The sequence below is a fragment of the Sinohyriopsis cumingii genome, chromosome 18, assembly GCF_028554795.1.
Source record: "Sinohyriopsis cumingii isolate HCF-2022 chromosome 18, ASM2855479v2, whole genome shotgun sequence".
NCBI lineage: Eukaryota > Metazoa > Mollusca > Bivalvia > Unionida > Unionidae > Sinohyriopsis > Sinohyriopsis cumingii.
In genome coordinates this window covers 85,275,420-85,301,991 of record NC_142978.1, presented here as the reverse complement: position 1 = coordinate 85,301,991, position 26,572 = coordinate 85,275,420, and the positions used below count along the sequence as shown (strand labels likewise).

Sequence of the window (26,572 nt, the reverse complement as noted above, 5' to 3'; positions counted from 1 at the left end):
ATTCTTTATTTCAGACTTCTAAGTCCATGCCTCTAAATTTATATATAAATATAAGTAAAAACATTGTAAACATAACAGAACATATATATCATACATACAACTATACAGATACATCTACAACAATTAACTGCGCCTTGTATTGTTAAGAATGAAATTAAGTGGCACATTTAAAGAGTAATTTCTTCCATCTGCTAATAAGGAAAATTTAAATGAATGTCACAGTTCCAAAGAGATTTCAAAATACAGTTTTTATTATTAGACATTCTTGTCATCATTGAGAATACATACTTTCTCATTACTTCATCAAAACTGAATACATTATAATTTATTTATAAACATCTACCCATAGATCCTTTGTGAGCTTTAATCCTTTCTCTCTTCTGTAGCGCTCCAGGTTATGTCCTCCCAGTTTATAAGCTAGAATAGCGAAGCTTCTGGAATCTTCTTCAGATGAGATTCGTATCGAATATACAATGGTATCAGTTTTTGTTTGCTTCTTTTTTTAATGTCTTCGCAGAAATAACAAACGCAAAACAAATAGCTGGATGCTTTATTGTAAAATGTGTTGCAGAATTCACAAAAAGTCATTTAAAGATAGCATAATTTGAGTGTTACGTTGTTGACCATATTTGCTTGAACCGCCACAAACGCTATCATTACAACATCCAGTAGATACCACGACTAATGTTGGCAACTGGCAACAATTACATTTGCGCGTAGGAACATAATAAATATATTATGAAATTCATCATTAAAAAAGAAAGTTTTTAAAAGCGATGTAATCATATATATATATATATATATATATATATATATATATATATATATATATATATATATATATATATATATATATATATATAAAGACTAATCTGGTCGTTGGTGAAAAACCAAACAGCATACAAACTTATTACTAAACATGCTGATTATAAGCAAAACTTAAAAAGGTAACAATCTGGCAAATCAAATTGAAAAACAAAACCTTTTATGTATTTGGTGATCAGTCCAAAATGCGTTTATGACTAATTTATAGTAAAAAGTCTTTTTTCCTTCTTCTGTCAGTTTGTAGCCTTAATTAAACAACGTGAACATATTTTGATTCCAAACTATACAGATATGCTTACTTCGTATCTTCGGTGTTCGATATATATATATATATATATATATATATATATATATATATATATATATATATATATATATATATATATATATATACATATATATATACATATATATATATATATACATATATATATATATATATATATATATATATATATATATATATATATATATATATATATATATATATATATATAAGCGCATCAAATAATGTGTGTATCGATTAAAACGACTATTACGGGTGTCTAAATGATGATTGTGAATTACATTTAGTGCTTATTTCAGGAAGCTGTTTCACTCATTACACCTACTTTCGAAACTGTCTAACCCCATATTACATGTAAGATTCTCTCTCATATTCAAATGCTACCAAAATATTTTTCCACACGAAGTTCGTTTTAAATCAGCACATGAAAGAAAAAGAGGTAAATAGCATCATGCAGCACTATAATTGCAAGGTTAATTTCACCTATAAACGTCATCCTTTGTATGTTGGATTCTTTACCGTTAGACCGTTCGAAAGGTGTTTTCATTGAATTAGCTTCCCTTTCTATTGTAGGAAAATATTATCCATTATGATGAAGAACAAGAACCGATCTTCAGCCGAGTTGACTACTACGGAATCCACAAATCCCGTGAATATAAAATAAACAGCTAAATATAAGGAAACACAACGTCAAAAGATTGAAAGATAAGATTGTATGAAATGCGCTCATCCTTATTAAGGTACGAAGAGCACAGCAACTTATTTTCAGTAGTTGCGCAAAGCACCTAATGATAAAGAAAGTAATGAAAAATTAGTACCTTTTGCTCTTCATCGCCATTCTCATTGCTACATTTTGGACCTAAATTAATTTAAGCCATTAAGATACGGAGTTTTGTCTGCCACAGTCTGGATAGGCCTTAAATATGACGAGCGTGCAGACTATAGCTTACATTTGATGAACGCACGGACTTAAATCACTTTACCACTTTTAACACCTCATAAACAAGCTTCTGAGAATGTATTCAGTGGATTAAGAACAAATAAAATTCAGTACTTCTGTTACAAATATTCTAGCTTGGTGCGAGGAGGATGCTAGTATAACAAAGTAGTCACGTGACTTACAAGCGTCGTGTAAGATGACGACTGAAATACACGACTTGGTAAAACAAGATTGACGGACAACCTCAGCTTCATTTGCGATCAAAAATTAATTAAATGAATGTATTATATTTATAAATAAATTAATGATAATTATTCCCTCAAATAATGTAAGATTTTGGTTAAATTAAGTTGATTTGTCAATTGTTCGGCAGAATTAGGCTCAAGGGGACTAACTGCTACAACTATCGTGGTTCACAATCGCCTGTACAGCAGCTATGAAATTAGCAACGCACACTAAAGATTAAATTGAACCAAAAGAGCTAGGTTTATGAGATAATAATTTCATTATAGTTTAGTTAACCGGGGTGTACGGAATAGTTTAACCTTCTTCAACTCCATCCGTCCTCCCTTCGGCTCAAGACACCCCGATAAACAACACTCTCAAGAATTTCAACATCTGCCAAACTAGACAAAGATGAAACATCTACACTACAGCATAATTCATGCGAAATCATGTAATATAAAACAAAATATAGAAAGATATCCCATCGTGATGACAATATTGGTGTTGGGGTCCATTTAAGTACTTTCTTTTTAGCTCCCACGGAATTAATGCTCTTGCCAGAAGTTTAGACCAAGCCGCCATTTGTCAGAGTGTTCTCCATCCCTAAGCCAGCAGCACTGCTTACAACGCCAGCGTTCCTGGTAGGCATGCACCGGTACAGGCGAACCTAATAATAATAATAATAATAATAATAATAATTATAATGAAAGGTAACATTTTCATCATATTAAATAGTCATGAAGCTTTATGGTATGAGCTTCTTTGACTTCTGTACAGAAACTTGGAACATCAAAAAATCTCTTCGATATGTATCCTGCCTGGATTAGAATGAAAAACCTTCCTACATAGTTAAAAGACATGATATAATTAATACCAAACAATACTTTATACACCAGTTGACCGATAACAACTACTGACAGGTTAAATGTTCACAATGAGGTAATGAAATGTTTTACAAATGCACACGATATATGCCAGGAACGGTACTCACGTCGTCTAGGTAACCAACAAAACCTCGGCCATTACAGCTTCCAAGCAAGAACCCATTGAAGCGTGTTCCCAAGTTACCTGTAATATAAACACGGCATTTTAACACAAAAGGAACTAATGCATGCCCATCAGTATGGAAAATATACGAAAATAGTAATAATCACAAACATATTAATATGCTAATACCTAATTACGCCCATTTTGGCTTTAAAGAATCAATAACAACATACACGATATGAATAACTTAAACTAAAATGCCAGTTCTATGGCGTTTTATTCAAATCTATGTTGTTTTTTTTTTTAAATATATGTGCAGGAGTCGTTACTTTTGCGTGATAGTTCTGTTTGCAATTTGTCATGGAAACTTACACGTCACAAAATGCGCAGCATCAGCTATATAATTAGCTTTAGCATGTTGTGTAGCAACAGGATCAGCTACAACATGCTGTTCGGCTTCAGGATCAGCAACATCCTGTTGTGTAGCAACAGGATCAGCTACAACATGCTGTTCGGCTTCAGGATCAGCAACATTATGTTGTGAAGCCACAGGATTAACTACAGCATGCTGTGTAGCAGCAGAATTAGCTAAATTACGCTGCATAACTTTAGATAAAGAAATTAATTGAGACGGAATAAACTTATAAGTCGACACCAATATGTTATTGTTCCAAATAAAATGCTGAAATAGTATGTCAATCAAGCAATTATAACAAAGAAATACTGCTTGGAGCATTATTGTCGTATTATCACGTTAAGTGGGACTTTCGTAAAGAAAGAAATAAAATTAAATAGCCGGTAGGGGAGAAAAATTATAAGTCTCGTTAGCCTGTTGCGGCTCGGTTATCAACATTATTAGATGAGTGTTAAGTAAGGTAACAACGTTTATGCCGTAACGAACCCTTTACCTGACATTTACAAAGACAAACTACTAAAGCCCAGTACAATCGTATCTAGTAGTAGATGATACAAAATAATGTAATACCTTTCATTGGCATAGACTGCGTTTGGTCATCTACTTTTCCGCTCAAACTTTTGCCGTCATATATAAATGTTACGTTTTTCCACGTTTTCTCCTGCGAAATGAATGAAACGGAAAAATAAACTACAAAAATGATGGTTGCAAGGAAGACAATCACACTAAGTCGCAAATATTGAATACAGTACATGGGATTTTATAGACATTTTTCATGGTCACTTGTTTTTTGTTTGATGATGATGATGACAACCATAATGATGATGACTTTAATAATAATAATAATAATAATAATAATAATAATAATAATGACTACTTAATAGTGCGGTTAATCTTTCCAAAGGGTAAAAGCGCTTTACAACATCAACTTAATAAAAAGAGACAAGTACAGTTTTCACACAGACAATATAAAACACCTAAAAATGTTTCACAATCGCTATGCAATCAAATGAATTATTACACAAAATAACAACATTATATATCACACACACACACACACACACACACATATATATATATATATATATATATATATATATAGAGAGAGAGAGAGAGAGAGAGAGAGAGAGAGAGAGGGAGTGAGAGATTTCTTTGTCGATGATGTAAATTTTGTTGTTCCTTCAAATTAAGGAAGTAGTGGCAACTCAGTTGCGAGACGTTAGACTCATAATCCAAGGGTCCGGTGTTCAATACACGCACCGGCCAGCCAGGACCGTCTGCTTTTACGTGCATTTCGGAAAGTCAATTAGTCCGACTTCCTTTGCACGACAAAGCCATTAATATGTTGAAAATACCGTTAAAATCAGCCAAGCAGTCCTCCTCGTCCCCCCCCCCAAAAAAAGAACGTAAAGCTCAAACAACAACATTTTGAAAAATGTTCTGAAAAAATTGAAAAGAAGTTCTAGAAATAGTCGTTGTAGCAACAACAGCTGTACAGTTGATGTTGTAGCAACTACAACAGTACAGTTGATGTTGTAGCAACTACAACAGGAGTACAGTTGATGTTGTTGCAACTGCAACAGAAATACAGTTGATGTTGTAGCAACTGCAACAGGAGTACAGTTGATGTTGTAGCAACTACAATAGGAGTACAGTTGATGGCAGTTGTAGCTTTCTCTCAATTTCCTTACCTATAATTATCGACCCCGTCACTTTCTTCGTCATATTTGTAGTAACAGTAGTGAAAGTTATTTATCATCATCATCATCATTATCATCATCATCATCATCATCATCATCATTAGCAACAGCAGTAGTAGTATGAGCAGTTGGTTCATTACACGAGTAATATGATGTTCAGAGAGTAGGTAAAAATATAATTTCAAAAAACATCTTTGACGTGAATTTTACAGCAAGCTATACTGGTGACTAGTAGAATAGTATACCTGGTACGGGATTCGGATTTCCTGAGGACCTGACATAGAAGTGTCAGCCCTGAAGATAACTTCTTTATCGAAGGTGTTTATGGCAATTTCCACAGAACCAAGTCTCCTTCCGTAGCAGTTTGACACGAGGACTTGCTCGTCCGACACGCCACCGGGAAAGTCATAGAATCTCAAATTGATGGTTAACGTTATCCCCATGTCGACGTTAGCATAACGCCATATTGTCAGTGTTCCAGTACCGTCAAATCTACCAGCATTGCTAGCACTGATGACGTTTCCGTTGTTTCCTATAGGTATGTTGCTTCCAGCTTCGTCTTTGATTATCTTCTCGTCAAAATTCAACCAGAGCTCGGGTCTACATACTGGAATCATGGTAATTACGAAATAAGTCTACATACGTAATTAAGGTTGTAAGGAAATAAGTCTACACAATGGAAACATAGTAGTAAGGAAATAATTTCACATACTAGAATCAGGCTAGTGTTGAAATAAGTCAACATATTGTGGAATCAGGATAGTAAGGAAATGAGACTACATACTAGAAACAGGGTAGTGAGGATATGATTTCACATACTGGAATCATGGTATTGTGGAAATAAGTCTGCGAACTGGAAAAAGGGTAGTAAGGAAATAAAACTACATACTGTGGAATCAGGGTATTGTGGAAAAAGGTCTACATGCTTGAAACAGGGTTTTAAGGAAATAAAACTACATACTGTGGAATCAGGGTATTGTGGAAAAAGGTCTACATGCTTGAAACAGGGTTTTAAGGAAATAAAACTACATACTGTGGAATCAGGGTATTGTGGAAAAAGGTCTACATGCTTGAAACAGGGTTTTAAGGAAATAAAACTACATACTGTAGAATCAGAGTAGTAAGGAAATAAGTCTACATGCTGTGGAGTTAGGTTAGTAAAGAAATAAGTCTACATACATGTATGTATGTATGTATATATGTATGTATGCATGCATGCATGCGTGCGTGTATGTATGTATGTATGTATGTATGTATGTATGTATGTATGTATGTATGTATGTGCATTTCGACATTAGATTATACGGGGTAGAATTGGCCACGTATTGAGAAAGAGTTGAGAATTAATTACAAAATTAGTTATGTACATGTTAGTGTTGTTTTAGTTACATTTTTCTGTGTTTGTGATACCTAGTTATTCGTGTTAGTTTGTGAATGACATCTGAACACTGGATGAATTAATTTTATCGTTGCACAGTGGAATCATTTGCAAAGTCATATTACAACAGAACTTTCAGCATGTACAAAATAACACATAAGCATGTACAAAATAACACATAAGCAGAGAATATGAATATTTCAGACTACATTTTGGGGAAAATCATAATGCTTGGGACTAGCAATATGTTATTATTATTATTATTATTATTATTATTAATAACAAAATACACAGACTATGTGTTATTGTCTTTATCATAAAATGATGCTTTTGGCCAATACAGTTTTTCTTACCTTTCTTTAGGAACTAATATTAGGTTTGTTCAGGACTGACTAGAATCCATTTTATTTGCAAACAGTATGTGCATAAAAACAACTCATTTTCAGTTTCTACAAGTTTTATTCAAAATCCACTTCTTGGCACTAAATGGATTACCCATAAGTGTCAGTGTGGCATTTCATTTTCGCCACATACAGACTGGAGAGAAAGGTATGGAGTTCTTTTTTATTATAAGGTATTTTTTCACACACACTGCTCAATAGTGTTGCTGTATGATACATAACTTAAGAAATAGGACATCAATATTAGCATAATATTTAGCTATTTTGTTACAATCAGAGTACCATCCCCGACCCACCTGTGCTGAATTGTGTATTACCAATATCCCTTAGACTGTTGAATCCCAGTTACTGGCTGCTCCTCGTGTATGTAAGATGGATATAACGATGATGAAAATGTAAATTGTCAAATTGTACATGCCCAATGGGATGAACTTCATTATTTATTTATTTATTGTCTACTGTTTGCACGTTTAAAATTTATGAGCAGTCCAAGAGTAGCAAAAACATAATATCCTTACTTGCTTCCAGGACCGTGTCGATGTCGTGACATGCGCACCTGTCGTGGTTGTATAGCGTTCCTATTGGACACTGTCGTTCCTGCCAATCAAAGCCGTATATGTATTCCTCATAGTAATGACGGTCTCTGGCAGGACGCAGATTGCATGCTGGAAAGAAAAAAAACGTCGTCTTCAAGCTTTGTTTCCTTCATGAAAGGGAGATAAATCCTATAAAATCATACTTTAAACCGGAAGTCTATCGTTTTAGAAGTCACCTTCTTAAGTGATAGTGAATCGTATACCATTAATTGCTATATGCAATGCAACGTTTGTCAAGTATTTGGAACGTCCTTCAAAGAACCTAATGCTAAAAATACACGTGATGCTCATGTTTTACATTAATTTCTTCCACAAAAAAGTCAAAGTCATAGGAAGTGTTCCTAAGTTACTTTGTACCGTATATTATCGCTTAAGAGAAGATGCTAGCTGCAAAATACACAGACCAAATCTGCCGTCGCATAATCCGCCGGCAGATCTATGTATATGCAGTTTGTTTAAGAGTAATCAGTAGAACAAACAAAATAGAACCTTATCTGTAGGCCCTTATGCTACGACAGATCATGGTCTCAGTTGTTTGCAGTTTGACTAATCTTATAAGCGATTATGGCCGGTATGTGTAATGTTACACATCGACGAGACAGAAACAGATCCATATTTATCACACTGCATTTCAAATTAGTATCAATTCATCACACCAGGCATGTTCGACGAAATTAAAATTAGAAAGTAGTGGGTGATGTTCTTAGAACCGTGGATATTAAATTTAAAACAAGTGTCACTAAAGAAAAATATTGGCTGTATATGTAATTATTTGAGCACTGATAACAATAAAGGTAGCTAACTTCGTCAGGACGTTATGCTATGAAAGTTATAAGAGAGGGAATTTAGACATTGCATGAATCAGAAACAATTCACCACAGAAGACTTCACTTTATACTTACGTGGTTTAGTTGTGGGTTTTGGCGGTTGAGTTGTGCGACCTGTCATACCATCAGTAAAGCTTCCACCTGAACCAAACGGGTTGGGGGTCGTAGGGGAGGCTGTAATGAAACATAAAACACTATTAATCTGACACATTCCCCTTTTTAATTCATCGGGTCCTCGTTAACCTGACATATTCTCTTTTTTATTCATCGGGTCCTCATTAATCTGACATATTCCTCTTTTATAGACCTCAGGTCCTCACATGGCATATGACAAACGTTAATCTGACATATTCCCATTTTTATACATCAGGTCCTCACATGGCACATCACAATTAGTTGTGGTGAGGTTATTACATGCTCACATTTCTTGACTCTCGTAAATGTTGGTTTTGACCTGCTTTGAAACTAACTATTTACCATGGAGACAGGGCCAACAAGACCAAACAGAAAGTAATTGGTTAATTGTCAGAGTTGCTGATTTGGGAAGAGTTCGCTGTCGCGATTTAAGTTTTTGGATTGCATGCCTTTTAAACTGAGTTATATAATGAAAGGAAAAAAAACACTACTTATAGATGCATATAATTTACTTTAAAGACACTATAAATATGACTCTAAGCAAGCTTTGTCAATCGTAAAATTGTAAAGGCATAAAATATTGTAGGAGATTTTATTAAATGAACATAAAACAAGGCATGACTGCATCATATTTGCACATAAATCATACAACTTATCTTCACAAATCTCTGTGGTTACTTTACTATATGTATGCATCTATCTTGAATCTGTTCAATAGAAGTATGAAAATTACTTTGTACATAATGTTGTTTTAGATGTAATCAATAACATCACATAACAGTCAATACTGTAAATTTCAATTACGGAATTTCCACGTAAGGATGTATATTAACATTTATTTGAAAAAGAACAAAAACGACTCATAGGCTGTCAGTAAAGCAGTGTAGGGTGACCAAGTAAAAGAGGAAGACGCAGGGCAAAGGGCTGGTCATTAATCATTTTAACCGTTTAACTTGATGTATCTGATGAGATGGAATACATCAGTCATGACATCCCCCAACATTCAAAATTAGAAACTGTTCGCTGTTTATTAATATTGATGTTACGTTGACGTGAATTGATATCAAGAGACATTTACATTTATTTTTGGTATCATATTTTAATTATGTAATCGTTTTGAATACAAGTTAATTAGTGCAAATGCCATTTCTGTCTTAGGTTGATGAAGTTGTTTTGAAACTGAATTGTGTCATCCGTGTTATGCAAGTGAATTTTCTCTTTACCTTGATCTTTATACGTTACAGATTCAACCCTTTTAGCAATCGTTAAATGTGGTTTGTTCGATGATATTTACGAATAAATTTCGTTCAGGTCCGAAAAACTTCCCTCGTTCTATTTTCAGTGTTTTGGGTTAAAAATATAACTCACATCTTTTTTTCATATTAGTTGTTATATTACAACGGAAAAGAAAATATAAAAAATATTCCTTAATTGTTCCAGCACTCATAATTTGGATTAAGCGTGAAAGTGTGATCTGCCTTACTACGGCAAAAATAATTCCTTTTCTCCAATTTAATGTCGTCTTTGTACCCTACATTCCATTTCAAAAGCTTGCAGATGTAGGTAGAATGCATTTAATGCGTTCAATGTCGGAACACAAACATACATGCAAAAAAAATAAATAATACAGCTTAGATAATTTTTTTATTCGTACCCTACGGAGATTCGAACCCATGTCAGCAGTAGTATTATCAAGCATTATCCTGCAAAATTCAGGGATAGCACTTTTCTTTCTTTTTCGTGTATATTTGTAATTCTCTCTCTCTCTTTATATATATATATATATATATATATATATATATATATATATATATATATATATATATATATATATATATATTTATATGTCTAACAATTTATTTCAATGTTTTGAAACGTTCTATGTAGGCGGCGACGGTTGCAGTGTATATAGCATGACTATTTCCATTTGATGTGAAAGGCCGTATTATGGTAACATTTGACCCTTTGACATCGTGTTAAATATAAAATATTCGACGATTACAAGATCAAAACTTCATTGTCTTGCATTGCGTTTCTCTCAGGGTTTCCATTCCACTGAAAGTTATCCTAAATGCGTTAAATATCAGAAACATCACATAAAGTTGGTTCGGATGATGTACACGCGACAGAAGAGATTTTATAAGGCATTGCAAATGTTAGGATGATTTCATTGTCAAGCAATTGTTAAATTTCTTAACTCTAATTTTGTTTCTAAAGATTTTCAAACCAACGTCTTCTTTTCTTTTTTAGAGTTCAACATCTTGTGTCTCTATTCCTTAGCAACATTAAATATTTAAATTTATCAAAATATATTTTAGCTTGAAATAATTACAAATTTTTCTAAAACTCCAAACGTGTCAACTTTTTTCAAATTTTCTCTGCATGTGTTTGATTTTTTAAATGAAATCATTTTAGGCAGGACCGAAAACGTCAAGCTATTGGTACAATTAGAGAAACTAGCTTCGAAACAAAATCCTGTTAACCATATGTTTTCTCTGGCAGTAGTGTATTTATCGCAAGCAGTGTACGCATGTATATCAAAGTCTTGTATACAATAATACTGAATATGTATCTGGTGCTTAATTTGTCTAAGATTTGTCGTAGCTATCTTCCACTCCATTCTGTACGAAGTGTATGTCTATGTTGAGGATTCAAATGCCGCTGAGGCGGCACGTGCCACATAAAGGAACAATATCATGCTTAAGTTGATTATATCACCCATTGGGGGTGGGGATGTGGAGGGTGTTAATTCATGATATATGGCTCTTTATTCATCCACGTAAATGTAGTCAGATTTGGAACCTGGTGTAGACTGGCAGATTCAGTAGGATAATTAGATACTATTCCGTCTCAAGCACCGCTTGCAATATATGGCATTGTGAGTTCTTGATCATTCAGTAGCCTATTTTATTCAGAGATTTTGTTCCCTTTAACTATTTTCTGTATTTAAAGTTATTTGACCGCATGTAGGATGGCCTAGATCTGTCACAACAGTACTAGAATCATCTACTTTGGTGGTTCGCTCAAAACCAAAGCTGCTGCGTCTATTTTCCCTTGTTCATTTTTCTAAAGCTGTTTGAGAATAGGATTTTAATAGTTTTTTTTTTTTGTTTTTTGGTTTTTTTTTTTTTTTTTTTTGGTGGATCTATTTTCAAAGTCAATTTGGGTAAGCGATGTATTGTATCTTCATCCACTTTCGATACTGTTTCATTTTTGTTATTGAACTCGCCTCTTCCTTCATACGATGTTGTATGCCTTGATTGATTTCTTCCAAATCCTAAACTATTCATAAATCGCCGACACGCCTGTGGTGTTGTTTAGTGATAGTACTAACTGACTTTGATTCGGAGTTTGTGATATCAGACCTTCCCCAAATCCATTGATTAGTATGTCATAATGAGAACTGGTTCTTTGTTATGAAGTAAGTCTGCGATATTTGTGCAAATAATGAAAATATACTGAAATTGCCCTCACTTTTGTTTGTCCTATTATTTCTCGGCATTTTTTTTGGACACATATTCAAGCTCTAACAGCAACAAAAAAAAATATTATTACTAGAAGCAACAGCAACAATCGCAAGCAAACAAAATTGTCTCAGAAAAAGCGGAAGCTCTCAAATCCTTGAAAATGTCACGGGAGTCTTTGACTGCGCTATTTCTTGCTCGGTAACATTATTATGTGACGGTGGCAAGGTCACTCAGACCTTATTATTATACAGGCCCAAAGACAAATATCGCACATAGCTTTATGGAAAGAGACTCTAGTAGTGTACACACTGCAACCTCTGTGCAAACTAGAAAATGATTCAACTTACACTGTTTAATGTCAGTCATAGTACATATAAACAGAATCAGTACGAAAAGAATATATAAAATCGTTGTATTTTTTAGTTGTTGTTGTTGTTGTTGTTGTTCTAGGGTTTAACGCCATTTTTCAGCACAAGATAGGCTATACATGGCTGCCAGTATAACTGGTGGAGGAAGAACCCTGGAAAACCTAGGGAAGAACCACCGACCCACGAGAAGCTACTGGCAGACTTTCCCACGTACCCACGCTAGCCGAGCCTTGGACTCGAACCCACGCAGAGGTGAGATGGCAGTGATCCGGAACGGTGAGCGCTTTAGACCACTGGGCCACTCGGGGCCCCTATTTTTGAATGATATTCGGTTGATGTACTTATCAATAATAATAACTGCTAATCTACTATATGCAGTTATAATAGGTCACGACCATCACTAAGAAAACTGTAAAAGTTGGTTGTGTAAAAGCTCAATTAGACTTAACAAACCTATGAAACGACAGAAAAAGAAGGTAGGTAAAGGTAGGTACAGTAATAATTACCAGAAAACCTAATCGCGCAACGAACAGAGGTGACATGGAGAATGCAATTAAAGTCTTATTCCACATTTTATACATCAAACTTTGCAAGTAAATATGCGAAAATACAACATGGATATTGAACACGATTCGACATTGTACTAAGTTATGTCTCAACCGCTAAGAGGGTACTCGTACACAGATTTGCCTAAATGGATGTCTTTACCAATGTGAAAAAACTGATGACAGATATTTATTTTATGATGTACAAAGTGATCATGTAGATGAGTCATCAACACACAGTCAGGATAGATGCAAGATATGTTTAATAGATGTCTGGGTAAATAAATAACATTTGGAAAGTTGAAAAGGAATTTGAAATATTAGCAAATGTGTGTGCACCACTGGAAAGAGAAGAGAGCAGACGTGTCCGAGAGAACATGGAAAAAAGGTACAACTTATGGAAACTACAGCAAACCGTTGATTGAGAGAGAGAGAGAGAGACAGACAGACAGAGAGAGACAGAGAGAATGAAAGAAAAAAGAGAGATATAGGTGTTGACATATCAGTCAGATTTCAACACGGTGGTCAAATGACTTCAAAGATGGAAGGTACCATTACATTGGAATACAAAGCAACATCAAGATTTGTGTTATAATAGACAGCGCTCAGATGGAAGGGGTTTACTATCCAGGTTTCCAATACATGTTTTCATGAAGCAAGAATAATAATAATAATAATAATACAAAATACGAGATTTAAACGGAGGTGGAGACAATCAAAATTTAAAAAATATGGTATTAAAGAAACGCAGGTTATCTAGCTAAGTATTTGGTTACTGTTTTAAAAAATAGGTATAGAAATCTTTTAAAACACATACTGTTTGAAAAACCAGGTAGAGCAACCTTTTAAAACAGATGTTGTTTAAAAACAAACTATTTATAGCAACCTTTCAAAACACATACTGTTTGAAAAACTAGGTATAGCAACCTTTTAAAACACATACTGTTTGAAAAAGCTATGATGGCAATTTGTAATAGACATCGATAATGAAAATTACACTGATGGAGCATAAAGTGATACGCTCGAACCTTTTACTGACTTCGACATAACGCAAGACGTTGCTGGTATTTGTTTCAATATAAATAATATGAGAAGATAACTATTTAACAAATTTTACCATTTTACTACATTAAAAGATAAGGTGCAAGCTTCTGGTTGATAAATACTAAAAAAATGACTACTTATAGTTACAGACTGTTGTGTGTGCGTGTGTGTGCGGGTGTAGGTGTGTGTGTGTGTGTGTGTCTTACCAAAGGCGACACAAGAACACACAGAGGGACAGGGTATTTGGTTGTCAAAGTATTAACAAATATAATGAAATTTTACCCAAAACATTATCCAACACTTGGAGGAGTTCGAAAAATTGCAGACATATAAATAATGTTTATGCACCTATTTATTCAGAAAGGAATGGTTTGGAGAGAGCAGAAAGAATACAGTCATAAACTTCCATGTTGGCATTCTTAAAGTTGAGGATTTTGTGTTGTTTGCCAACAAGAAGTTTCAAAACAAATTATCTTCCAAGCAGTAGGTTAACAATGTTTCTAATGGTCGCTAGAAATGGTCCAAAACTAAAACAGATAGAAAACAATTCTAAAGGTTATGATATGTATTGTCTACTGGGGCAAGGCATAGACATAAAAATGGGTTGCAAATAAACAATGTGTTTTGCACCGATAGAGTACCCTGCACCTTTGGTGATGAGTTGTACTGGCAGGTATTGTATTCGTTTGAAGAGAAACACGGTTGTGGCACACTCTACGTAGTATTGTATATCATATGTAGATTTAATTTATACTGTGTGCTTGAGTTTTGGCCATGATCGATGATATTTTTTTATTGAGTTTTGCCTACCTGACTTTTGTCATATTTTAAGTAATAGATAAGATGTTTACTAGAATCTGAATTCAAGAGTAAGTGGAATTTGCATGGAAATGATTAGTCTTTCCTAGCGTTCTATTGCGACTTACGTTAAGTGGTGAAGTGTATATAGGAGACTTGGTAAATGATTATTTATGATCAGTTTTTGGAATCATTTACAGTTGTGTTCAGATATAATTCGAGACTTATTTATTTAAATTATTCATTGGAATTCCAAAGCTCTCATTTTTGGGGGGACTTAAACATAACTTTGAGATTATTGAAAACTATTTCAAATGCAGTCTGGATCGTATCATTGTGGTACATCAGGACATTTAAGACTATTGAAATTCATTCGGATCATGCTATACTGTTGGACTTAAGATAAGACAACTTAGGATTATTTGGGATTTAATTCGTCATTTTGTACGTGTCTCTTAAATTTTCACTATTTAATTAGAGAAATAAATGATTTGTTGAGTTTGCTAAACTTGTCGATTTTGCTTCGTTCTGTTACCTAGTTTTATCCCTCCAGTCGTGACAGCATCCTTAAGCATATTATATATATGTGTGTGTATGTGTGTGTGTGTGTGTGTGTGGTGTCTAAATCACTTTCTCCGCTGTTCGACAAATGGTATTTTATAGAAAAGCTCGGCCTTGATTAGCAACTTAGAACATCAGCTAACTGTCCAATAAAATATTGTGTTAAACAGCAACTGTCCCATCTATTATTGTTAAACAGCAACTGTCCCATCCATTCTTGTTAAACAACAACTGTCCCATCTATTCTTGTTAAACAGTTGCTAACTGCAACATAAAATCTTATTTAACAGTAGCTAAAATCTTGTGTTAAATATTAGCTGTTTGATCTGGTCTTGTTAAACGATAGCTAACTGTCACGTCTAGTCTTGTTAAACAGTAGCTAACTGTCACGTCTAGTCTTGTTAAACAGTAGCTAACTGTCACGTCTAGTCTTGTTAAACAAAAACTAACTGTCCCAATCAGTCTTGTAAAACAGAAACTAACTGTCCCAATCAGTCTTGTTAAACAGAAACTAACTGTCCAAATCAGTCTTGTTAAACAGTAGCTAACTGTCCCAATCAGTCTTGTTAAACAGTAGCTAACTGTCCCAATCAGTCTTGTTAAACAAAGACTGAAAGCCACATCCAGTCATGTTGAACAGTAGCTAACTGTTCCATCCGGTCTTGTTAAACAAAGACTCACTGTCCATAAAATTATGTTGCACAGTAGGTCACTAACCCATCTAATCATGCTAACAGTTTACCTTTCCTAGAGTACCGTTCAACATGCTTGCCTGTCTGGTGCCCATGTAATAAAAAACCCAGTACGTGTGCACTGATATAATTACCTATGCCTGAAGATACCAGGCAGTCTATATTTAAGGCGTCCTATGTCACGTGTTTAGTCTCGAATAAAACAGTAACACAAAAAAGAATGAAAACAACAAGCTTTGAAAAAAACTGAATAATTTATTTCCCTGGAAAAATTATGTAAAAATGAAGAAGAAAAAATATAGATTTACGGTTTATAGAATCAATTCCAAAAATATCCAAGAATAATCCAAGAATAAAATTTTAGTAGTCCTAAAAACAAAATGTTCTAATAATTTCAAGTTCGAGTCCAGACGAAGAAGCCAAGATGGAAGAAGATAACGTATGCTGTAATCTGTAGTGTTGAAGTCTATAGTTCCTTGTAAAAACAAGAATTATCACTCCGGTTTTGGAAATCTGAATATTTGTTTATAAAAACTGTCCTTGTTCAACAATTTGACATGAACACACGTATTTTCCAGAAAAAAAGAATTAATCATTTTGAATCCAAGTAATTTGAAATAACTCCAATCCAAGTACTTTAAAATAACTCCAAACAGCACAACATACAACTTCCAGTGTAAGAAAAAGTCCAGCTAACTGAGAAAATCTCTCCAAAACAAAGGTTATATCGTCTTCTAAATTGTAAAAAGGGGGTCACGTGATCATGTTACAGAAGCTCGTAAAAATTAGGTACTTATTAAACCAATCATTTTACTCTAAGAAATATTATTTTAAAAAACTGTTTACATCTTAAACACGTAGTCCCATCAGACCTCGACAACAACCAATCGTTTTAAAATAAAAATAGAACTTATTTACGTGGTTGGTACTAATTGTGAATCAAGATCAGGGTCTAGATCAACACATAGTTGTTTATAAAACGAACAGCCAAGGTCAAACTATTTCTGGAAAAGGTATCATCTCCAGTGAATATAAATTTACATTACAATAGCATGTAAAGAAAAAAAAAATGTAAAACTGACAAACAATTAAATTGAAATAAATATATATTAAATCAGATATAATTAAATCAAATATACATAACAGGCGCTGTATTTCTCTCTTGTGTATCTGCATAAGGTTTTTACGTTGGTTTTATCAAAATATTAAGTAATGTACAAATCCAGGATATCATTTTTAAAATTATATTCTCTCTGCTTCCATTTTTAATCTCGTATTTACTTGGATATATCTTTAATTACTATGTAAAAGTACGTTTCGTCCGTTTATTATGTCCCAAACAATAATCATGATTTTCATAAGGTGTTAATTGTGAAGATGCACAGTATGTCATTTAAAAAAAAACAGGTAGGTGAAACTCGGGTAGACTTTTAACCATCTTCCCACTGAGTGCTATATATGATTGGTCTACAATTTTTAAAATTTGCGAAACTATGTTAGTTCCAGTCATTTTTAGAGCTGAGTACATATTGTTCTTGCTGTACGCACGGTTTGGTAGCGAGTCATTAAATTAACATTTGTTGAAGACAAAATGGGGTGAGTCATTATAATACTTGCAATTAAATACCGTAACGTCGATTGATTTCGAACTGATTCATACTAAATAATAATAATAATAATAATAATAATAATAATAATAACAATAATGAGGAGGACATTGTATAGCGCCTAATCTTTAGAAGCTCTAAGCGCTTTACAACATTAGACAACACCTATAACATATAAAACATATATAATGATATGATGATAAAAAGCAAACACCGTGAAAATAGAAAACATAATAAACATGCTGAAAATATTTAAGGTAGGAAACATTATAAGGTCTTTAAGTTTGTTCTAACAGTCTCAACGTCAAGTCATTTCGAACCGATTCAGATTAAACACCGCAACGTCATTTCCAAAGAATTCAGACTAAACACAGCAACGTCAAGTCATTTCAAAATGATTTAGAACTATCATTATGCACACACTACAGATTCGTACGTCGCTCAGATATACTCACCCAGCGTATTGTCGTCCGAGAGTCTTGTCTATTTAGTCTTTGCCGTAGATCTCGCAGTCTCGCGATGGCCTTTTTTTTTTGTACGAGGCGACGTCCATAGGTAGTTTGCAAATATTTAACCGGTGGTGGGATGGTAGATGGTGGTGATTCTTTGACCAAAAGTGAATGTTCCAACTTAAAGTCAATCAAAAGTAAAAGTTACATTGGCCACGTGAGAAAAAGAGAGAAAGAGGAACAAAACTGGCAGCTTCTTATAATCCTTATACTATGCCTACAGATGACGCCTTTTTCTTTTAGCCATCTATCTTCTTTTGAGTCATGGAAATATCTTGGCTATAACGCCACTCGACCATAATCGAAACCACATAAACTCTGGAACATCTAGAAGAGGCAACGTCCGATAAATACTCAAGCCAAATTGGTACTAAGTCCACTGGGGGAGAAAATTTAAATCGACCAGAAAAATAATATTACTTACGCAGTTCGGGATTCTCCATCCAGTCACAAACACAGGTGTGGTTATTGAACCTTGTGTTAGGTGGGCAGTGGAAAGTCAGGTAGCCCCTGATGGGTATATACACTCTGTACAGTTTGTCATTTGATGGAACCGCCTGCAAGGCACAGCCAACTAAAAGAAAACATGAAGTGTGAGGTGTTTTCATAATATTGATTTACCATATGGATACGGTCATAAGTACATGGATATAAATCTTTATTGTCTATTCTAAGATTCATTATTGTTATGTATGTATGTATGTATGTATGTATGTATGTATGTATGTATGTATGTATGTAAGTATGTATGTATGTATGTATGTATTAATGGATGGATGGATGGATGGATGCAATAACAAGCTTTAACCTTTCGATTTAAAAGCATTCAACTATTTTTATTTTACACATTCCAATTTAAGGACGAATTTTTTATGTTTGAATTTTTTAAGTTTAATTTTTTAATTGTGTTGTTAAAATGTTGCACACCTAAAGGTCCAAGCAATTAAAAATATGAAATATTTGGGTTGATGGGCATTTCCTCTTATTGCTCTTCGTTGAAAATATATTCCCCAGAAAGAATCGTTACACCGAAGATCATAGAATTATCTTATCAATACACAATGAAAAGTGTATGTAGATGAATGACGTTTATATTACGTCACTATCATCGAAATCACATCGGTTTTCCGCTCAACAAAGCCAGTGCGACCGATTTACGAAAGGTGGTAACTCGGTAAAGGGTTCCAAAGGTCTCGTACAAATATGGCTAACTTTATCTCTTTTTTCACCAGGCTTTTATTGATTTTTCAACAACTTTATATTACGTCCATTAACTCCCAGAGTTCGTAGCGCTACGATAACATTGTATCGATGACGTCATAATGCAAGGATCGCTTATTTCGAGTTGCGTAGTTTGCGTTGATTTTACAAAGGTGAAGTCCCTTCAAGAAATAATGTGAAAAACAAGCTTTGCAAAATTGTTTAGATGATTCCTGAACTGAAAGGTTTTCCAGCTATATGTTTTTCTTCGCCTATGTAAAACAGTTTGATTTCTAGATCGTGTAAACTTTGAAGACAGTTTGCATTTATGAAACCTTTAACCATACTTTCTTTACACATAATGACTTTAGTTCGCTGATAAGAAGCAATTTGTTGTCAATCGTATGAGAGAGAGAGAGAGAGAGAGAGAGAATAACCTACCATTCATGGAATCTGGTTGTCCCAAACTTGTACATACATAAAACAAAACAAGTACCAAAGTTTGCAATATCATCTTGTCAAGTACCTGAAAAAGGAGAATAAAATTCGTGACTTAATGTATATGTAGTGTCGAAAAGTACATGTGCTTCAGAAATAAGATGTATGTATGTATGTATGTAGGGATGTATGTATGTATGTATGTATGTATGTATCATTCTACCCTATCCACTTCGATTATTCTTAGCTAATTTGTTTGTGAACTTAAATGATCAGAGGATTTTATCTTTTATCGGTTTTCTAAAAATAAGCCTGCAAGCAACTAAGTTTCAAATTGCTTCTATTATGTTCTAATTGTTAACGCGCAGTGATTCATTGCTAGCGACTGTGTAAGGTGAAAACGTCAATGCTACCTAGACAGTAAAATTCGAAAATTATTTAGATTTTTGTGATCAGCACAATCTTGCTCCAGCATGTTACCATGAGAAAAGTAATTTTACGTGAGAAATACTCAATCTGTCGAAATTCATACTTGGAGCAAGCTTGCGCTCAAGTCTTATTTCGAATTTCAAGTTGATCAAATGTAGAACTGTATCTTCAATTTTCAATACCATACCATGTTTTGGTATGAATACTAAACTTATAGGCATATTTAATACATAAGAGTGTGATTCGTATATCGAATAATACGATGAGACAAATAGTCATGAAATTTATTGGTATGTTTTCCTAATCAAAACGGGAGTGGAAAATGGCCATGATTCAATCAAGTCATTGTATAAATATTAATTAATTCATGCATAACAGCATTACTCCTTCTGTAGGTTCAGCCATGCACGCATCAACATCACCTCCTTTTGATTTTACACACAGTGGTTGGGCTTATATTTTAGAATCCATGTTTTATTTTAGTTTGCACGATCTTTTTTATTTAAATTTTAAAAATTAACTTACCTATGAAAATAAAATCGCCTGTGGGAACTCTAACTCATTTTGGAAGATGTTGAATTAAATGTTTTTCATGCTTTTGACCTTTGACCCCACCAGTGTGCAATGTGACATAAACTTCGTCAGGTTCGTTTCATGGAGCCGTCAATGATGAACGAAACAACATATCTCATTACTTCTACTATGATCCCGATGTCATTTGTCTTTTTGTCCGGCAAAAGAATAATGGGAAACGTGTCATGTGACTAATGAAGTTGCCGCGTATCTCGATAGATTAGGTATTTAATTAAAAGCATAATGTCTCACCTCTAATGACGTAGATATTGTCTTCCCCAAATCTAGAATGACGGGCGATGCATCAAGTACTTGTCACAAAGTTTTTTTTTTTAAATTAACATGGAACATATGAAGAACATGAATTGCTGCCGGCTGAGCGAATTATTACTCTTTGGTGTAAGTCAAAGCATTAGCTATTTATACAACATTACCCACCCCCACTCCCAAAACCCATGACTGTTTTATTGATTGAAGCTTTTATCAACAGACGAAAAATTTAGTCTCATTATTCTATAGTATGATGACATTTCATGGTCGTAGGGCATAATTGGTCTCGATTATGCAGAAATCTAATATTCGATACACTTAGTTATAATACCAATATATGTTATGCCAACATGTTGTTATATATCCATATGTGCAGTACAAGCGACGAAACCAAATATATAGTTATCATTTTATGTGCCCCCCACCCATCCATCTGCGCATCAGTCGTCAAAAAACAAATCGGCCAACGAACATGAAAATATCAGCAAAATATTGTTACACGCACACGGGTATTTACTTGACCGAGCGGTTGTCAAACCCTGGCGCGATTCTCGCTAGAAGTCATAAGTTTACCCCGACTTTCCAAAGACTTCCATACACCCTCAGTTGTAAATCAGAAAGCCCGACGTGTCCATTCTATACCTAAATTTTCCTCTAATTAATGCAAGACCACAGATAAACCAAATCCGTTACGAAATGTTAATAAATTCAATATTAAAGTCATCGACTTAACACAAATACGGCAAGGGGAGAGGTGTCAAATAACTTTTTTTTTTTTTTTTTTTTTTTTTTTTTTTAAACCAATTAATGGTCGCTAGTCACAAGTACGCAGACCAGTGTGTGTACTTTTCAATTCACTGAGAAAGTAGCAGGTCTGTCAAAACAGAAATAAATGAGGTCTTACTAATACGAAAATAGAGCGAGATGGACGATTATTTTGGTCCAATCTGTGTTTATGCTATTTCGGGGTGGGGGGGGGATTATCAAACACGCGATCTTACGCACGGGTCTTCTCTTATTATTTAATAATTATACAGCCAAATTCATGAATATGGAAAGCACAGAATTTCATGGCCAAATAAATTATGATATCGTTAGACCATTTCAGCTTAGTTATCTCGGGAATAATCAGTCGTTTTGCCCAATTCTATATCCACGTCTCTGCAATGTGACACGATGCTTGTGACTGACCCGCGTTCGTTTATCCAAGAGCCATCTCCAGTTTCACTTGCTTGTCTGCATCACTGCTGACATTACGTCCTAGATAAAATATTCCGTCTCGACTGGACATATGTACTCAAATTAAACAAATTTCTTAAGAGCAAATAAATCTAACTACTTTCGCAGACTAAATATTGCGAAAGAATGAAAATAATTTTTAAAAGTGTTGTATCATTTATATCTATTTTTAATATTTATTATTATTATTTTTTTTTTAATTTTATAGGACACGTCTTTCTTTTCCAAATTGCGAAGGAATAGTCTGTTCTATACATAGTAAAAAAACTAATCACTTTCAACATATCACATAACTATTCACATATCCCACCGCTGCCACCAGAAATTTTCTTGTTACACGCACACGGGTATTTACTTGACCGAGCGGTTGTCAAACCCTGGCGCGATTCTCGCTAGAAGTCATAAGTTTACCCCGACTTTCCAAAAACTTCCATACAACCTCAGTTGTAAATCATAAAGCCCGACGTGTCCATTCTATACCTAAATTTTCCTCTAATTAATGCAAGACCACAGATAAACCAAACTACCAACTATCTATCAACCGTACATCTGCGTGTTTTGGCTTCATTATGTTTCCGTAACACCAACCGTTCACGCCTTAGAACATATATGAGTACTCCCTAACAATGGGAACTATTTTAACTCCGCCACCATAGGCCAGTCAATGTATGCTTTCCAGGCACATTTCGCCGATATAACTGCACCATATTCGCCCACATGGCGACATAAACGGTGTCTGTCAAGTCCCTTTTTATTTATGCCCTTGTGTAATTTACCTGTTTAATACCGTAAGTACTGTCCTTGCAGTCACGCTACCAATGTATACCACTAGATTTTAATATGTACTATTTTACGACAGGGACATTCATTCGGTTTTGGTCGGAATTCACTACTAGTGAACCAGGACATCATGGAAACACACTAACACTTCACTCCGTGACGTTTGCTCCTATTAATTAGCTCATTAGTTCGGGCCAGGAATATTTCCATGGCGCCGAATTCCAATAATCAAACAAGTAATCACACAAATCTAAGAATTACTTAAAACGGGGCACTACAACCAAGTGCACATACTCTAAATTTACTACAATATGATGATATGATACAACCGAGCAGAAAACCAACAAATTAACAAAATGACAAATAGATTCAATAACTCTCCAACTAATCGACCAAATAAAGAAATAAATAGAATTATATCTAAGCTTGACAAAGGTAGATCAAACGAGGAATAAAAACCGTTATCAAGTAAGTCAACGATATGGGTCACAATGATTCTTGCTATGAATTTGTTATATTTGGTTCCTGTTGTAACCTAATTTATTTCTCTCTTAAAACATACTATTCACATGCTGCTTATATGAACAAACATTTTCATAAAAACAAATGTGAAAAACTTCTTTTTTAATAGAGCCAAACAGTATCTGCCTTAAATTCTCCCCGACCTTTCCAAATTACTATCATTCTACACACACACACACACACACACACACACACACACACACATATATACATACATACATACATACATACATACATACATACATATAGGCATGCACGCATACACACACACACACACACACACACATACATACATACATACATACATACATACATATAGGCATGCACGCATACACACACACACACACACACACACACACATATATACATACATACATACATACATACAAGCATTAAAACAGAAGGAAATATTTTTTCTAGCAAAGTGCATTATATGACAGCTGAGAAATAAATACGAAAGATCTGTGCACAATATTTACATCGTTCATCTATTAAATTCTGTTTCAAAGCTATCTTGTGTTTTGATATGAGAAGTTTTAAAAAGTACATGTATTTACAAAACTTACTATGCCGACATATTATTGTGACACTGAGGGGCCATCCTACTGATAATATGACACTGACTAATTATTACTGTGGTTTAATTATCCCGACATTTGTGTTTCCTGATCAGTGGACTCGCGAGATAAAGCAAAGAGAGTATTGTAGAATCAATCAACATTAAAACCTGGTACTATATTTACATCTGTAGAAAATCAATCAATGAATCATTCAATCAATCTTGAAGTCTGTATTTCTCAGGCTACCTATTTATTGCACAACAAAGGTTGTACAGAATAAATTTTTGTAATTGAAATCTTACCATAAGCGTCTCAGTGTTGATCCTCAGCGACTTTTAACGCGTTAAGCAATAAAATTTGTCATATGATAAATTACTGAGCTATAATATTTGCAGAAAAAATAGGCACTTAATTCTTTATATACCATCAACATGTAATGTTCATCCTAATTTCTGTCTGTCTGTCTGTGCAAATTTACATTTATTACGTTGTCCCGCAAAATGTCATCCTATATTTCTAAGCTGTATAATGAATGCGGTATACAAATAAGCTGACGTGCTATAATAATACAACTTTTAACATTTAATAATCATTTGAAATGCAAAGAACGTAAACAAGTTGAATAACTTTGCAAATCTTGCGTCAAACAATCCTGTAACCGTTGAGATAACTCAAATGTAAATAGGTCGCGGAATTAACAACATTAACTTCTGAGATAAATCAATTGGAATCATTGACCTATTTAATGATCTGCGGTACATGACATATTTATCGAAGAGACTCCATTGCACGATCCATTCCACATCTTGTTGTATGTTACGTATCTCGTTTATCATTCACATAGGGAGACAAAAATAAAGGTAGGTAGGTAGGTATCTACTCTTGACATTAGGCCTACTACATAGAAAAAGATTGCTCTAATTCAAATGTGATTGGTAATTGCATCGGTGTACTATGTTTGGCATTGGTTGGTTCAGATAGAAATTGACTTTTATTGTTTAGAAAGCATTTAATCAGTTCTGTCAAAAATATAAATGGGACGGAAAGGTTTCACAGATCGTAATTTAAGTTTGGTATAATTAATTATTAATGAAATTTGAAGGAATATTATATGATGCAAGCATCTGCCGTACAACGTTTTTGTTATTGTAACTCTCTGTCACATAAGACCACAAGGCAATAGCATGATACGTGCCAACACGTACAATAGTCCTATCCATGTGACATGTTTACAAGACAAAGACATTACTGAGGCTAACAACACATTGCATAATGATGCAAAATTGATCAGAAAGTCGGTAAACAATTAACATTTGTTTTTGTCATTTATTAGGTCCATCTCTGACCTAGTTGTAAGCGTTAACTCCTTCTAGTCACAAATCTCAAAAGTCACTGCAAACTATTCCTATGATTTAATTGTCATAGTTGCATGAACTTTATATAAAATGCAGGTACTGGAACTCCTTCCGACGCCAAAATTTGACGAAATTGCTCCGAACAAATATTTTTGTTGTAATTAAAGTGCTTAGTATTCTTACTGTTGGCGAAAATGGATTTGTAAAAAAAACAATTAATTCTTTATGCAGTAATTTGAAAACAACAAACACACCACACACAAAAATGCAAGAAAACCACACAAAAAACCGCAAAACAAAAGCATAAAGATCATTCGTTGCTAGCAAAGAAATGACTGCTGTCAAATAGTAGTTTCTTCACTAGATAAAAATTAAAGAACTTTACCATTGTCTATATTGATAACAATTCTTCTTCTACGGAGAAAACAAATACACGATTATTGAAGTACCAGACTGGAAGAAAATGCAGAAATCTACGCAACAGTACGATTGGTTCAGACGTTCAGATAATTAGAAATAGGATGTTTAGTTCATATCGACCTCTAGGAAGCATGGATGCCGCGGTGGTTTCCGTGATTAATGCAATGAACTCCGGTTTTCGATTCCGAAGTGAGGATCAGCTTTGTTCGGTTAGCATGGTATATCCTTGGACCAGGCACTTTACCTACTTGCTTTTGCACGATATCACACACACACACACACACACACACACATATATATATATATATATATATATATATATATATATAAAAATTTGGAAACAGTACCTATGAATTTCTCTAAAAGCATCGGTCAGAAATGCCCAGCTATGCCTTGCGCATTGTTTTTATATGTTTTTGTAAAAAGACCCTGACGGCAAATCAAAACGATACTCACCCCAGTGTTAAACAGCTCGCGTTG

The 26,572-nt window shown here is 34.2% G+C and overlaps 1 protein-coding gene across 1 annotated transcript; it reads right to left on the bottom strand.

Annotated features, from left to right (window-relative positions):
• Positions 1–536: 536 nt before the first annotated feature.
• On the bottom strand, positions 537–26,572 carry LOC149777205 (asparagine-rich protein-like). The gene is made up of 9 exons (XM_089941915.1): positions 26,549–26,572; positions 19,948–20,032; positions 18,731–18,880; positions 8,656–8,754; positions 7,676–7,822; positions 5,624–5,985; positions 4,249–4,339; positions 3,268–3,344; positions 537–2,943 (listed from the first exon to the last, which is right to left on the bottom strand). The coding sequence occupies exons 2-9, from the start codon at positions 20,018–20,020 to the stop codon at positions 2,842–2,844; spliced, it is 1,101 nt and encodes a 366-aa protein (XP_089798041.1). The 5' UTR covers positions 20,021–20,032; positions 26,549–26,572; the 3' UTR covers positions 537–2,841.

Coding starts and splice junctions, on each gene's coding strand:
- LOC149777205 (XM_089941915.1), bottom strand. CDS start 20,020: ATGATATTGCAAACTTTGGTACTTGTTTTGTTTTATGTATGTACAAGT. Junction 18,881..19,947: donor ACAACCAGATTCCATGAATG/GTAGGTTATTCT, acceptor GTTTTCTTTTAG/TTGGCTGTGCCTTGCAGGCG. Junction 2,944..3,267: donor TTGTTGGTTACCTAGACGAC/GTGAGTACCGTT, acceptor TATTATTATTAG/GTTCGCCTGTACCGGTGCAT.